This window comes from Triticum aestivum, chromosome 7D (genome assembly GCF_018294505.1).
Source record: "Triticum aestivum cultivar Chinese Spring chromosome 7D, IWGSC CS RefSeq v2.1, whole genome shotgun sequence".
In the NCBI taxonomy this organism is placed as follows: domain Eukaryota; kingdom Viridiplantae; phylum Streptophyta; class Magnoliopsida; order Poales; family Poaceae; genus Triticum; species Triticum aestivum.
The window spans coordinates 32,434,732-32,448,480 of record NC_057814.1 but is presented as its reverse complement, the minus strand read 5'-3'; the positions used below and the strand labels follow the sequence as shown (position 1 = coordinate 32,448,480).

The following is a 13,749-nucleotide window of genomic DNA, read 5'->3' as shown; positions in this document are numbered from 1 at the left end:
AGGTGATCAAGCCAATATAAGTGTGCGTGCATCCCCTTTTAGGCCATCAGTCTACCATAGATGAGGTTGTTCGTCGATTTAACCACCATTGCGTGTGCTATAGGTTCACGAATCTAGATGCCTTTGCTTGCCAAATAAAAACCGAAGAATAGTTATGTTAGGAAGTTACACTAGCTTTGACGATCTGAACATTCATAGAATTTTTTCCGGCATTGCAACACATTGAGCACTTCAGCTGTAAGTCTGTAAGCAGTTCTCTTTCAAAGAGAAAAATGTATACATGCTTCAGTGAATGGCCGCCCCTTCTATATTTAAGTAACATTGCAATTGTTATTGGTACTTGCTGATGAGTATGCATTAGCAATGCGAGGAAGACTTTCTCCAAAGCTCTTAAGAGTCCTCAATCCATTCACCGCAATTACAAGTCACGTACATATGCAGTTTGATTCATGTGAAATCAATGACTGATTATCTACGTCAACGCCAAGGGAAGCGGAGGACGAGGATGGGGAGTTGGGGACGTACAAATTAAGGTGAGATAGATTTGCATGATATCCGCCGTTTTGCCCACCATATTCTCCTTCATCTTATAAAGAAAGTCAGCGTACAGGTCAGAAGAAAAAAGATATTGTTTGTAAGGAAGAGAACTGTGTCTTTTTTGGAAAGAAGAGAAAAATACCAGGGTTCTGATTTCTTTTCATTCAGCCCCACGATTCTGTTATAGTTTGGATCAACTAAAAAAAGGAAGCTGTCGATCGGTTGGTTTCAATTGGAAAGAGCTATCAGTATCCTTTTTTTTTCTTTTTCTTTTTAGAACAAATCTGTATCCTTTCATTGGAGAAAGAAAGTGTTGCAAAAAAAGAAGAAGGGAGGAATTAAGAGGGCGATCAGATCTGATCCTTCATGTCAAAAAAAAAAAGATCTGATCCTTGATATCTGTGTTAGTAATACATCCATTCTTGCATACTGATTGATCTTTCCATATGTATGAGTGTAGGATGATTCAGTTTTAGTTGTTGGTTGAGGAACAAGTGTCAAGATTGCTGCACCTCGATTTAATTTCATGGCTCAGTCTGCACTTGGAGGAAGTACTTTGTAGCAGATACTGGAGAGCACCGCCGCCGTAGGTTCATGACTTGGCGCTCCTCACCGGCGCAATTTCCCAACTCTTCCTATCGCCATGTTCTCCTTTTTGCTGGAGGAACTCTTCTTTCGGTGGTCGTTATCACAAGACTTTGGAGAGACTGAAAACATGGGACCATATGGTGGCTGAAGAAGGTGGACATCCTTGATTGCCTGTTCCTTTCTTGTTCGGAGGTAAATCAACAAGCACTCTTATCATACTTAAGGACGGATTAGATGCGAAATATTATTGTTTGTTCAATTTTTGTTCTATTTAGTGGATTTTGGAAGATGAAACCAGTATGGTGGCATCTACCAAAGAACCATGGCATGTCTTTTTTCATGGAAGTGGTGTGTGACCATGAATGCAGCAATGAGGATTGCTATGTCGATTCTTTTGTTGTAGCAGACTACTGATATATGATTGTCATATGTATATTATTTTAACCTTAAAAAGTAACCAGTGAGTTAGAGATCACAAAGTCAGGTTTAACTCTCTAGAAGTGAACTTAATTGGTTTGCTGAAGTGATTATCTAGAGTTTGTATATATTTTTTATTTATGGTTTGATCTTGTAACAAATAACAGGAAGATATAAACATCTGACTCCGAGTATGAGTGTTCATAACTGTAGGTATTGCAGCAAGTGTTATCAAGATTACTTGAGTGCATTGATATAGAAATGTTTAAAGTTGCAGGTCTCAAAAACTAAGCATGGGGTCCTTCCCCTCCCTAGGTCTGAGGTTATCATCGAGGTAGCAATAGGCTTAATAAAAGAAACAAATAAAACCATCTCAATGAGCTTAGGAGAAACACGTCATGAGCGGCAGGAGCTTTGCCAAACAGGAGCTTTACCTTATTGGAGCCCAAGAACAGAGAGTACAGAGAGTAGAAAAGAGGCTGAAGATGAGTGCGGTAAATTATAGTTGCAGTACAGAAAATATTTTCTATTTGAGAATGGATTTCTTTTCAAAAATACTATGTACTTTAAAAAATGTTTTTCTACTTGCAATGCTTTGTTTCAGTGGTACACTATTGTTTAGTTTTCTAAGCATTTATTTATTTTGTACCGTTGCAACGCACGGGCCTTTTTACTAGTTAATAAATAAATATTAAGTTCTCTCGTTTTTTCTCTATCTTGATCGCGGTGCACAACCTAAAATTATTTATACATCTGCCGGAGGGAGTATTTGACACGCTAAATAGTACAATCTTTGACCAATAATAAGTACTCCCTCCACTAAACGCGCTTATATTATGAGATGGAGGAAGTAGTAATCAAGGTGACAACACGCATGCTATTCTACTTCCCGATGGACCCTAAGAGCAACTCTAGCAGACCCCGCAAAACGCCGGCCCGCAAAACGCGTTTGCAGTTCGCGCAAAACCGCTTTTGCGGGCCGGCGAGGGCTAGCACAGATGCAGACCCCCCAAACGGACCCGTAAAAAAGTATATTCACGGAATATGCTTTTTTACGGGTCGGCTATGCGGGCTTTGCTCGGGCAACAGCGCAATGACCCGCAAACAGAAAAACTGCAAATCTGAAATTTGTCATAGGGGTTTCACAAACAAGTTCAAATTCAAATGACATAAACAGTTTGCGCGTAAATAAAAGCGAAGTTCATTACGCAAAAGAGGGCATGCAAAGGTATGCGCCCATGTCCGGCATCATCTTGGGGGTCGTTCTTCACTCCGCGCCATGGAGTCCATCTTGAAGTTCATCGGCGCCACCGTAGCCACCTCCGTCGCTTGTTCCAACTCTCGCATCGAAATCATCCACATTGCCACCATATGGAGCAGAGAAAACATCACCGGAACTGGCAGACGGACCGGCCGAGGCGACCATTCTCCTCTTCAAGATCTCTCTCCTTGCCATATCATGCCATGTTTTGGTGACGTCGTCCATGTCATTGCGGTTCATTGACATGATATTGTTCTCTTCGGCGAGCAACAATGACAGCGATTTGTTTTCAGATGCGCGTACTTTTCTCTCCTCAATGGCAGCTCTGCGCAGCCCCTCTTCCTTGAGCATTTGCCATTTTTCTTGCTTCTGTTTTGCCTTCTTTTCGGCCAACTCTTTCTTGATCTCCAACGACTTCAACTCGTTTGATTGCACCATGGCATCAATCTTCTCCCTCAAGCTCGATGCTTCTTGCTCTCTCTTTATCTTCTCTCTAGTCTTCTTGTCGCCAACGGGCTTGTTCAAATTTCTTGGGCCATCATCATCCTCATCTTCGTCCATGTTTGTAAGTGAGCCTCTCTTTGGTGGGGACTCTTTGTCGATCAACTTCCACTTGTCGCATTTTTGGAGCAACTCCCAACAATGCTCTAATTTGAAGAATCTGCCTTCCGAAGCTTCCATGTCCTTGTATCTATGTTGAGCAATCTTGTCCTACACAATGTGAACAAAGTGATGCAATCTTTTTCATGATACATTATGATGATGCACAACTTGAACAAAGGCAAAACAAACTCACATAGTCGGACTCCACGGTGCCACTTGGAGGTGCATTGCGTACTTGCTCCAAGCAAGCTGCCCAACGGCTGCACATAGGCTTGATGTTCTCCCAACGACCTTGAAGAGACCGAAATGTGCGTGGAGTCTTATTGGGGTAGTTTTTCATAATGCGGAAGTATTGATCTTCAATCCTTTGCCAATATCTCGTGGAGGTTTGATTAGTACCCGTGCATGCATCAAGAGACACCGCACTCCATGCTTTGATCAAAGCTTGATCTTCCAACATAGTGTAGTTCTTCGATCTTTGGCTTTTCCCAGTTTTTGCTTGTGAATTCTAAAACGCTTCCGCTTCGATCTCCTCCAACTCGTCCGCACAACCATGATCGTCCACGCCGCCCTCCGTTTCATTGTAGTCGAAAGGTTCGAAAGGGGCTTGATCAATGTCAACCGCGTTTGTGTCCAACAAGTTCACGAACTCGGTTGTTGCATTGTTCGAACCACCGCTATAGCGAACGATAACAAGTCACGAGCTATCGAAAACAATGGCGAAAATGAAAGAGAATCGCCGAAGTCCGAAGAGATATACCTTCCGGCCATTTCGTCGAACACCTCGCTCGCGGGGGGAGCGGCACCGTTGAACGGCATCGCCGGAGCACCTCCTTGCAGGGGGATTGAGTGAGAGGTTGAAGAAGATGGCTTCCTTGAAGTCGGAACCTTCCTCCGCTTTTCGCCCGCGGCCTTGCCGGCCTTCTCCGCCGCCGGCCGGGATCACACAGCGGCATTGGCGCCCGGAGCGCGGGCCATCGCGGCGGGGGCCGCTGGATTCCCGCCCTGCACAGGCACGTTGCCCTGCCGCTTGCTGGCAGGCGCGGCGTGTGCTTGGGCGACGCCGGCGGGGCCAACCTGGCCGGCGACGAGATCCGCCCGAGGGGAAGGGGCGTGCGCGACCTCGAGGGTGACGGGGGACAGCATGGGGTCGCCCATGGCGGCGAGGGACGGCCGGAGCTTTCGGAGGGGGGGGGGGCAATGGTGGCGGAGGGTGCGGGGAGTGGGAAAGGGCGCGCGGAAATGTCCCTCCCGTCAAATCTCGCGCCGGATGGGGGTTGAGCTCGGGTCGGCCTCCCAGCCCGTGAAGATAGAGGTTGGGGAGAAGATTTGCCGCGCCCTGCAAAAATTTTTGCGGGCCGGTGCCGGATGCGGGGTCTGGTCGTGCAGATTTTTTTGGCCCGGCCCGCAATTTGGAGGTTATTTTGCGGGCCGGGGCGTTTTGCGGGGTCTGCTAGAGTTGCTTTAAGCATCCATGGGAGCATATCCAGCAATCATCATGCCACAAGAGCCCACCAGTGCAATGATAGCCACAAAACCTCACCCAAAAATAAACATGATAATTAACAACCTAAGATTTTTTTTCCCTGGATCCCATTAATACATTGGTGCATATAGTCCGACCAACCAAGTGGTGTCAGCGATTTTAAGGGCGGACGTACGCTCTTAAACTCACATGAATCTGCCCATTTTTAGGGCGGCAGATCATGTGGTGTGGCACCACCAACCAAATGAACGAACATGGTGCAATAGCACCGACTGGAGCGTACACGACAGCAACCGAAGTAGACTCATCAGCTCCTCCTGCTAAGTGCTAACCGGTGACTTCCAGGAAGGGAAATCTACTGTTGTTCCGGTGGTTAAAAACATTTATTCACTGTTGTTCCGGTGGTTAAAAACAGGACACACGGAGAGAAATCTACGGCGAACTCCAAAGCAATTCAAATCAGAGCCGAGGCCGATTGACAGTACAGTTGCCGAGACAGACGCCATGTGTGTTCCGATATTTACTCGAAGAATTCACCCTTATTATCGTTTACTCTAATCTAATCCCTCTAGGCAAGAATAAACAGAGGGTTAACGAAATCAAGAACACTAGATGTGACCCAAGACCAAGGAACAAGAAATGAATGGATAACGAACAATCCGCAGAAGGGGGGCGGCGTTCTTCAGCCGCGTGCGCACTCGGCGGGGAAGCCCTATGGGAATCGCCAGCCGTCGTCGCAGTAGTTGTAGCGCATGTAATCGCGCTTGGCCCAGGCGACGGTGCCGCGCTCGGCGTCGTCGAGCTGCCGGTTCATCCAGCGGTCCGTGCCGGCGGGGCAGGAGAGCAGGCTGCCCTCCCCGCCGTCCGCCGGCACGCAGGCGTCGACGGAGTAGGCGCGGTAGGAGACGACGAAGGGCGCGCCGGACCAGTCCACGGGGACCTTGCCCTTCTGCGTCGCCCAGTAGCTGCCGTCCCAGTCCCAGAGCGTGGCGTGCACCGACATGGGCTTGGCGCCCGGGTAGGGCAGGTCGGCGTAGCGCTTGAAGCTGCGGATGAAGAGGTTGTCCACCTTGAAGAGGACGTTCTTGTGGTTCCAGATGATGGTGTAGGTGTGGAAGTCGGCGGCCGGGTCGAACCAGAGGTCGAACTGGTGCTCCTTCTTGCCGTCGCCGTTGGCCCACACGTTGGTGTTGAGCACCACTGGCTGCCCCGTGGCGTTGCCCATGAACTCCATGTCGATCTCGTCGTGCCCGGGGCCGTCGCCCGACGACAGCTGCGGCAACCAATTAAGTAGCATCAGTCAGTCTCTGAATCGAATCTGCTGAACTAAGTATGTGTTCTGTGCTCCAATCTCAATCGAAGTAGCATACGTACGTAGAAGGAGGTGACGGAGCCGGCGGAATTCCCGGGGACGAGCTTCATCTGGATGCTGAACTCGCCGTGGAGGTACTTGCGCCGGGAGCCGAAGGCGCCGCCGCCGGACTGCTGGGTGAGGATGAGCACCTTATCTTTCATCTAAAGAAGCTTTGCAATGCGAGTACAATGTTGTGCTGGCTGAACTATAAGACCACATGGATCAGATCTCTTCATTCACCTCAAGAAGGATCGATGTATAATACAGGGAGGGTAATATTCCCCTCTTCATTAACTGTTTTTTTCTTATAATATTAAATAAACAAAAAGGATTCATCTATCTGAATGAAATCTAAGATAGCACATTAGTTTAATAGCATGATGAACAAATATGTCTCCTTAATTTCCCCTATGCACTGGACATTGGACAACCCTGAATGCGTTCGGTTAATACCGAAAGCTCATTTCCTTAATTAGACTGATCTGGTTCTTACACCTGATCTCGATGCCCTGCAAGATGAGACCGCTCTTACAGTTCAAACATTCAGTCTCTGACAGGCCGAAGGAGACATCGCCATCTTCACCCGCCTCACAAACAAACTCACCCAACTCCAGCTCCATCCAACCATCCACCCTTTCATGAGGGAGCACTACGTCCTCCGGATGGATCATGTGCGGGTTACGTTGGAGGCAGACCTTGCATGCCATAACGCTTCCTCTAACGCTCAGCGATGCATTGACCGGAAAGTTCAGCCCATCGGAATCATCTGCCAGCTTGTACACGATGTAAACGGTATAAGTTGAGCCTTGGGATAGCATCTTGCTGTGTATCTTGCCGCGGATTTCCAACCAACAAACCCAGATGAGTTCAGCACTCTCAGAGAACCTGGAGTCAAATATTGGGTTAGGATCCGTAACGAAGATGAGAGCCAAACAACAGCATAAGTTTGCAGAAAACCATCTAGCATCGCACGCGACCGAGTACTCAAAGAACAAATTAAGTTGCAAATATATAATTGACTTTGGTGATCATCATAACCAACTGTTAATTTCGTCATGACTCCTGCTGGTGACTATTCTCGGTTTTGGCTCACATTATACACCATGGTACGTTCATACAGTATTGTATATGTGGTCAGAATTCAGAACTCGGAGCCTTCAACCCAACTGAAATTGCTATATATAGTACTACGTACGCAACAACAGTTTCAAAATGAGCGAATTCGACTGCAAACAGATGACAACGAATTCAGCAACACCATGTCCAGTAGCAAGGGCACAGCGAGGAAAAATGGAAAGGGAGGAAAGCAAGAAACCTGGAGTCGTCGAGAGGGATCCAGGTCCAGTGTTCCGGTGTGTCGCGCCAAGCGATGGACAGCTCCCTCGCCGACACCATGTAGCACTTGGCGCCGCTCTCCCTGTCCAGCCACATGCTCTGCAGCACCATGGCACCAGTTGAATTGATCAGCACCATGGCAGGCGTCGCGCGGCGACGTGAGGGAGAGCGCCGCCGACACGAGCTCCTCCGGCAGGCGCGCGATCTCGCAGGACTCCATGGGTTCCTCTTCCTCCTCCTCCTCGGTTCGATCTACTACTAGTGGAAATGCTGCCAAAGGCTTAGCGACGAAGCACTCGGGAGGAAATTTGGCTTAGCGACGAAGCACTCGGGAGGAAATTGATTTCATTAATTCGGGGCGAAGCAAGCTAAAGTTATCTTAACATTGTCGCACTCGCAGACACATCACACATTTTCTGTTTAGACATCACACGTGGATGCAGGCTCAGATGACTGAAATAAAGTTGAAATTTAAGCCCTACGTGCCCAGTCCGGCCCAAATCCATTGTGCTCCGGACCTCAACCAACTGCACTAGCCCAACCAAACTTTAAAACAAGAGTCAATTACACCATGGGTGCCTGAACTTGGCAAGAAAAGTCAGTTTGGTGCTAAAACTTGCGGCATACATTGAACCGATGACAAAAGTTGGCTTGGGCGTGCATCTACAGTGCTAATCATGTTTGTATACGCATGGTGTGCTGATGAGGCACGCCAACATGGCGCGGGCCCTAGTGTCAGTGACTCGAAGGCGGTTGTGTGGCCTGTGTTTTTTTACAGAAAACACCCTGAAATTATTTTTTCTTCAAAAAAGCCCCTGACTGAATACAAATCTTGGAAAAATCCCTTGAAACGTAATTACATCTCTATGGCCCTTGGGGCCCACCCATCAGGAAACAGTACAAAAGGATATTAATATCCAAAACGAGTGCCATTTCGAACCCGCGACCTCACGACAACAAAACCATCATGCTAGCCACAACACCAAAGCCACGCTGATGTTTATACGGGATAGCAGTGCTTAATATCTATAATCACGCACATGCGGCTTAAATGACCTGGAGCGACCGCGCCCCATTTTGCACACCATAGTTTTTCCAATTGATAAATACTATTATATTTCATATTTGTTCTTTTAGTTTTATAAATTTTTTCCAAGTAATACATAAATATTTTTTAGAATTACATGAACATTATTTTCAATATGAATATTTCTCGTAAAGTAAACACATATATTTTGGGTGCCTTTGGTTCGAACCTGTGAGGCACAATATTGTACCTCACATGAACACCATAAATACTTTTGGGTGTCTTTGGTTCAAACCTGTGAGGCACAGTATTTTGCATATCAATTTGATCTTTGTAATGTATCCTGCAGGATGGGACCCAAAGGTCATAGAGATGTTTAGTGACGTCTCAGGTTATTTTTAAAGAAAAATCGAGGGTCTCTTTTGTGCGAAAAAAAAAATTCCATCGCACACGCTCTCGCCTGTGTGGCCCAGTCACTGACACTAGGGCCCACATGGCAGTCTTGTTAGGGTGAGCTCACGTATCTAACTATCCCCTGTTGACACCAAGCTAGACTTGGTGCAATGGTTAGCATTGCCATCTTCGTAGTGTGATGTCTATGGTGCGAACCACAGCGCACATCTTTTTCTACATATATTAATATCTCTTCCTATTGTTTACTGACGGGTGGGCCCCAAGGGTCATAGAGACGTTGTTAAGTTTCATGGTATTTTTGCAAGATTTGGTATTTATTCAGGGGCTTTTCTGTGAAGAAAAAATGCCATGGTGCTTTCCACAAAAACCAGGCCACACGCCATACTCCCCGCCTTCCAGTCACCGACGCTGGGTCCGGCGCCACGTTGGCGTTCCTCGTCAGCACACTGTGCGTATACAAACGTGATTAGCACCGTAGATGCACGCCCAAGCCAAGTTTTGTCACCGGTTCAATGTATGCCGCAAGTTTTAGCACCAAACTGATTTTTCTCGCCAAGTTCAGACACCTGTTGTGTAATTGACTCTTAAAACAATATACATGAGTGTTATATTTTTAAAGTTATATATGAAAAAAGGAAAAAACAAATAAATGTGACAACAATTATAAATGCAATTATATGACCATTTTTCAATGTACGAACAAAAAATTACACAAGCATTCTTCTAAAATTAGTTAAGACTTTTAAGAATTTGATTTCAAAAATTATTGGAAAGTATATACTATTTTATAGAATTTGTTAAAAAAATTAAAATTGTTGTACCTATTAATGGGCCAAGGAGTTGTCAGGCCATTAGAAGGTCTTCATTCTTCAGGTAGAGCCACTCCTCGCTGAGCTGCAGGCCCTTTGGAGCTGATTGTGAGGAGAGGCAGAGTTCGGAAGACGAGGCATGCGAGACTCTGCAAATTTAGTTCAAAAAACAGTTTTAGAAGAAAAAAAAGATAGAAAAAGGAAGCTCATCTGATTCTCATTGAATATAGAAAGTAAAGGGATTTGGTATTCAAACTAGTTTTCTGCAAATCCAATCTAAAGGAATTAGTAGGCGAAGGAGCAGCGTAGTTATGTGTCCTCCTCAGTTCTTACCTCCTCCTTGATAGATATACGGGATCCTAGGAACTCACAGGGCCTTAGAACGAGAAGAAGACAAGAGACAACTCCTTTACAAACGGGCACATACATGATGTTAAATAGTCAAAGTCATTTAGTCGATGCCTTGTACAAACACATCGGGTTGCAAAGGGACGCCTCAACTATTACCTTACGGAATTACTCACACATGATGATCGGATCACAAGATGAACTCACTGAAGAAGACATAAAGAGGAAGGCTTTATTTGTAATATGTTTTACAATACTTGTCGGCTGAGATACATGATTACAGGTATGACTAACTTGGAGAGGGATTGCTGCAGTGATGATGGTGGCGACTAAGGATATGAGATGGGAAATAGTGAGGGCGAGAGTTGGAAGATGGTTCCGGTGTTCTGTTTCCCAAATGGTGCTCTCTTAGCCGGGATTCTAGTATTGACCCCTTTATAAAGGTTGACCAGTTGGACCTTCTGGAGATCGGTACAAGCGTTCGCTCGTACCGAACGTCGTCTTGCACTCTGGTTGGTTTGTTGTGTCTCCAATTCCTTCCTTTCTTCCTTCATTTTTATTTTTACCTTATAAGTGATGCTTTCTTTCCATGTTTATGTCCCGCAGAAACATATTCAACCAAAGACTTCACGATCTCTCGTATTCGTTATTCATTAGTGACAATATCGGAGTGAATTTCTAAATAATTATGGGATTTTCTGATTTAACCAACGGTGTGATGAGCGCAAAAACTACACCCATCACTCGATGTAGGTCATCGCCAGCCACTAGGTTGTCTATCTCCCTGTCTACCAGGACTGGCTCGGATTCGGGCATGGATGCCTCCTCAAATCTTATGCCTAATCTCAATACCCTGCACGATAAGACCGTTCTTCCTACTCAAATCTTTCATCTCTGATAGACCGAACGACACGTCCCCATCTTCATGCCCCTCGCAAACAAACTCGCCCAGCTCCAGCTCCATCCAACCATCAGCTCTTTTGTGAGGAAGCGTTGCATGACAGTTCCGTCTCATGCTTCTTTGCTGGTTAGGATGGATGCAGACCTTGCGGATTTGGTGGTTGTCTCCGACGCTCACTGATGCCTTCTGGACCGGCAATTCTAGCCCGTAGTAACCGTCGGACAATCCATACAAATAATTGGCAAACTTGTACACCCTGTACACTGAGTATATTGAGCCTTGGGAGAGCATCTTGCTATCTATCTTGCCGCGGATATACAGCCAGCAAACTAGTATGAGTTCAGCACTCTCGGAAGACCTGGAGTTGAACACATATACATTTAGGATTCTTAACGAAGATGAAGATCAAAAGATATCATAATTAAGTTGGATAAAACCCATCTAGCACAAAGGGAACAAAAGTTGCAAAGCCAACTGATGATGGGAACTAACTGCTACTCCCTCTGTTAGATCTAAAACCCCAACATTTATTTTCGAAGGGAGTACTTTCTTTCATGATTGTTTAATTCCTCATATACATATACTTTCTTCGTTCCTAAATATAAGTCTTTTTAAAGATTGCAATGAGGAACTACATACATACAGATGTACGTAGACGTATTTTAGAGTGTAGATTCACTCATTTTGCTTTGTATGTAGTTTTTTTTTTTGAGAAACATGTATGTAGTTTTTTATTGAAATCTCTAAAAGGACTTATATTTAGGAGCAGAGGAAGTATAATGTAGTCAAGACTCAGTCATGGGCCACGATTAAATATTCAGAGTATGTACTAGTATGGAATTAGACGAGCTAGCTAGCATCATTGTTCATTGACCAAAATAAGCTAGCTGCGACGGAACTCAAAGGACAGAGTAACGGAAGGAAGGAAGGTACCTCGAGTCGGCGAGAGCGCCCCATCCGATGGACAGCTCCCTCGCCGGCACCATGTAGCACCCGGCGCCGGTCTCTCTGTCCAGCCACATGCTCTGGATGCGACCAATTGATTAGCCCAAAAACAAAATTTGTTGTTGGGCTGGGTGATCCGCCTAACGTGTGTACGTACCAGGAGTCCGCCTGGGAGGAGGACCGGGCTGCCGGAGAGGCGGAGGAACAGGTCCTTCTTCCTGCATGGCAGCTGCTCTCCGTCAGCGAGCAGCGGGAGGTCACGACCGCTGGGCAGGAAGCAGGCCCAGACGGCGTCGGAGTCGGCCGCCGTCCCGAAGGCCGCGGAGACAGCCGCGGCACGGCAGGCGTCGCGCGGCGACGTGCGGGATAAGGCTGCCGACAGGAGCTCCTCCAGCAGGCGGGCGATCTCGCATGCCTCCATCTGCTCCTCCTCCTCCTTTGCAGCCGCCTTGGTCGGACGACGATGCAGGAAGCACTTGCAAGATGAAATGTAAGGATATTTATTTTATTTGGGGAGAAGCAGATGCATTTGAGAATGTCAAGTCTTCTCGAGGTCTTTGCAAAACTGCATCCAGGCCTTGCATTCATTGATTGGTTGAGAGTCAGAGACCCAGCAGGAGTACTCCAAAGTCTTTGTTTTACTCCATCTATTCCAGTGGCTAGCAAGACTTGGCGGGTCGGCTTATGTCAGCGGCTTTGTTTTACTCCATCTATTCCAGTGGATATGTTCTGCTAGCTGTATATTTTTTGACCGGAAATAGGGTGTCTTTTATTACTCAAAATCAAGTGGCAATCCACCTTACAAAGTTCTGCATGAAATCCACAAAGCTGTGCGATTCTCACACCTACCAAAATTAGCTACAAAGTGGCTCACATCATTTTGTTCACGCTTCGCATGGCATGTGTGATCTTCATCTCTGTCATCCTGTAGTGTTCTCAAGATAGTATCCACCATCATTGTGTATCGCGATCGCCCTGCATGTCCTTGAGAAATCAGGTTCTTGGCCTCTGTACAGTCAGCCTCCGGTACAATTCATGGAGAGGTCCATTGCAAGGCGAATGTGAGCCCTCATTGCAGGCGGATTGCTCTATATCCAACGCATCGGCAAACGAACACAAGGACCGGCCAGCTGAAAAAAAAAAGGATGGCACCTCTATCATCACGCAATATCAGGCAGGCTCGTTCCAGCCGTTCCAGTGAATAAGTTGCATGCACATTTCATGAATTTACTGCAACCATAAATTTAATTAATATAAAATATAGATTATGTGCGATGAAATACTATCGCTGAATTCATATTCGGAGAAAGTTTTCAGTGGTATAATTTTTAAATCACGTAACTAATGACGGTGGTGCATCCTCTTAGGGACTTTTTTGGGCCCTGGCCCATCTTCTGAAAATGCTTTTTGCAGTGATAGGGCCGCTGCTATGTATTGCTCGCTGCGAGCAATACGGCTTGCGTCGCCTATAGGACCAGCTCGATCGTTAGCATGGTGGGCCGGCCCAATAGGGTTCCTCCAACGCGTTTTTTTTGTATTCCTCCAAAAAAATGTTTGCGTGTTTTCCTTCTGTTTTTCATAAATTGAAATTTATTTACGAATTTAGAAAGGTTGAGAAAATAAAAAACTCACGGATTTGATAAAATATATGAATTCAAAAGTCAAAATTCACAAACCTAAAAAAAGGAATTAAAAAAACTAAGAATTTGTGACAAAGAATGAGA

The 13,749-nt window shown here is 46.0% G+C and overlaps 2 protein-coding genes and 1 pseudogene across 2 annotated transcripts; all 3 read right to left on the bottom strand.

The window, feature by feature from the left end:
• Window positions 1-5,388: 5,388 nt before the first annotated feature.
• LOC123166675 (xyloglucan endotransglycosylase/hydrolase protein 8-like) lies at window positions 5,389-6,462 on the bottom strand. The gene is made up of 2 exons (XM_044584475.1): window positions 6,267-6,462; window positions 5,389-6,165 (listed from the first exon to the last, which is right to left on the bottom strand). The coding sequence occupies exons 1-2, from the start codon at window positions 6,405-6,407 to the stop codon at window positions 5,605-5,607; spliced, it is 702 nt and encodes a 233-aa protein (XP_044440410.1). The 5' UTR covers window positions 6,408-6,462; the 3' UTR covers window positions 5,389-5,604.
• Window positions 6,463-6,607: 145 nt separating this feature from the next.
• On the bottom strand, window positions 6,608-7,982 carry LOC123166676 (F-box protein PP2-B10-like; annotated as a pseudogene).
• Window positions 7,983-10,482: 2,500 nt separating this feature from the next.
• Window positions 10,483-12,595, bottom strand: LOC123166674 (F-box protein At2g02240). The gene is made up of 3 exons (XM_044584474.1): window positions 12,183-12,595; window positions 12,014-12,105; window positions 10,483-11,438 (listed from the first exon to the last, which is right to left on the bottom strand). Exons 1-3 carry the CDS (start codon window positions 12,444-12,446, stop codon window positions 11,006-11,008), a joined length of 789 nt encoding a protein of 262 aa, XP_044440409.1. The 5' UTR covers window positions 12,447-12,595; the 3' UTR covers window positions 10,483-11,005.
• Between the last annotated feature and the right edge of the window lie 1,154 nt (window positions 12,596-13,749).

Excerpts from the sequence above, each read along its gene's own strand:
- LOC123166675 (XM_044584475.1), bottom strand. The coding sequence starts at position 6,407 with ATGAAAGATAAGGTGCTCATCCTCACCCAGCAGTCCGGCGGCGGCGCC. Across the intron at positions 6,166-6,266 it reads GCTCCGTCACCTCCTTCTAC|CTGTCGTCGGGCGACGGCCC; the intron begins GTACGTATGCTA and ends TGGTTGCCGCAG.
- LOC123166674 (XM_044584474.1), bottom strand. The coding sequence starts at position 12,446 with ATGGAGGCATGCGAGATCGCCCGCCTGCTGGAGGAGCTCCTGTCGGCA. Across the intron at positions 12,106-12,182 it reads TCCTCCCAGGCGGACTCCTG|AGCATGTGGCTGGACAGAGA; the intron begins GTACGTACACAC and ends GGTCGCATCCAG. Across the intron at positions 11,439-12,013 it reads GGCGCTCTCGCCGACTCGAG|GTCTTCCGAGAGTGCTGAAC; the intron begins GTACCTTCCTTC and ends GTTCAACTCCAG.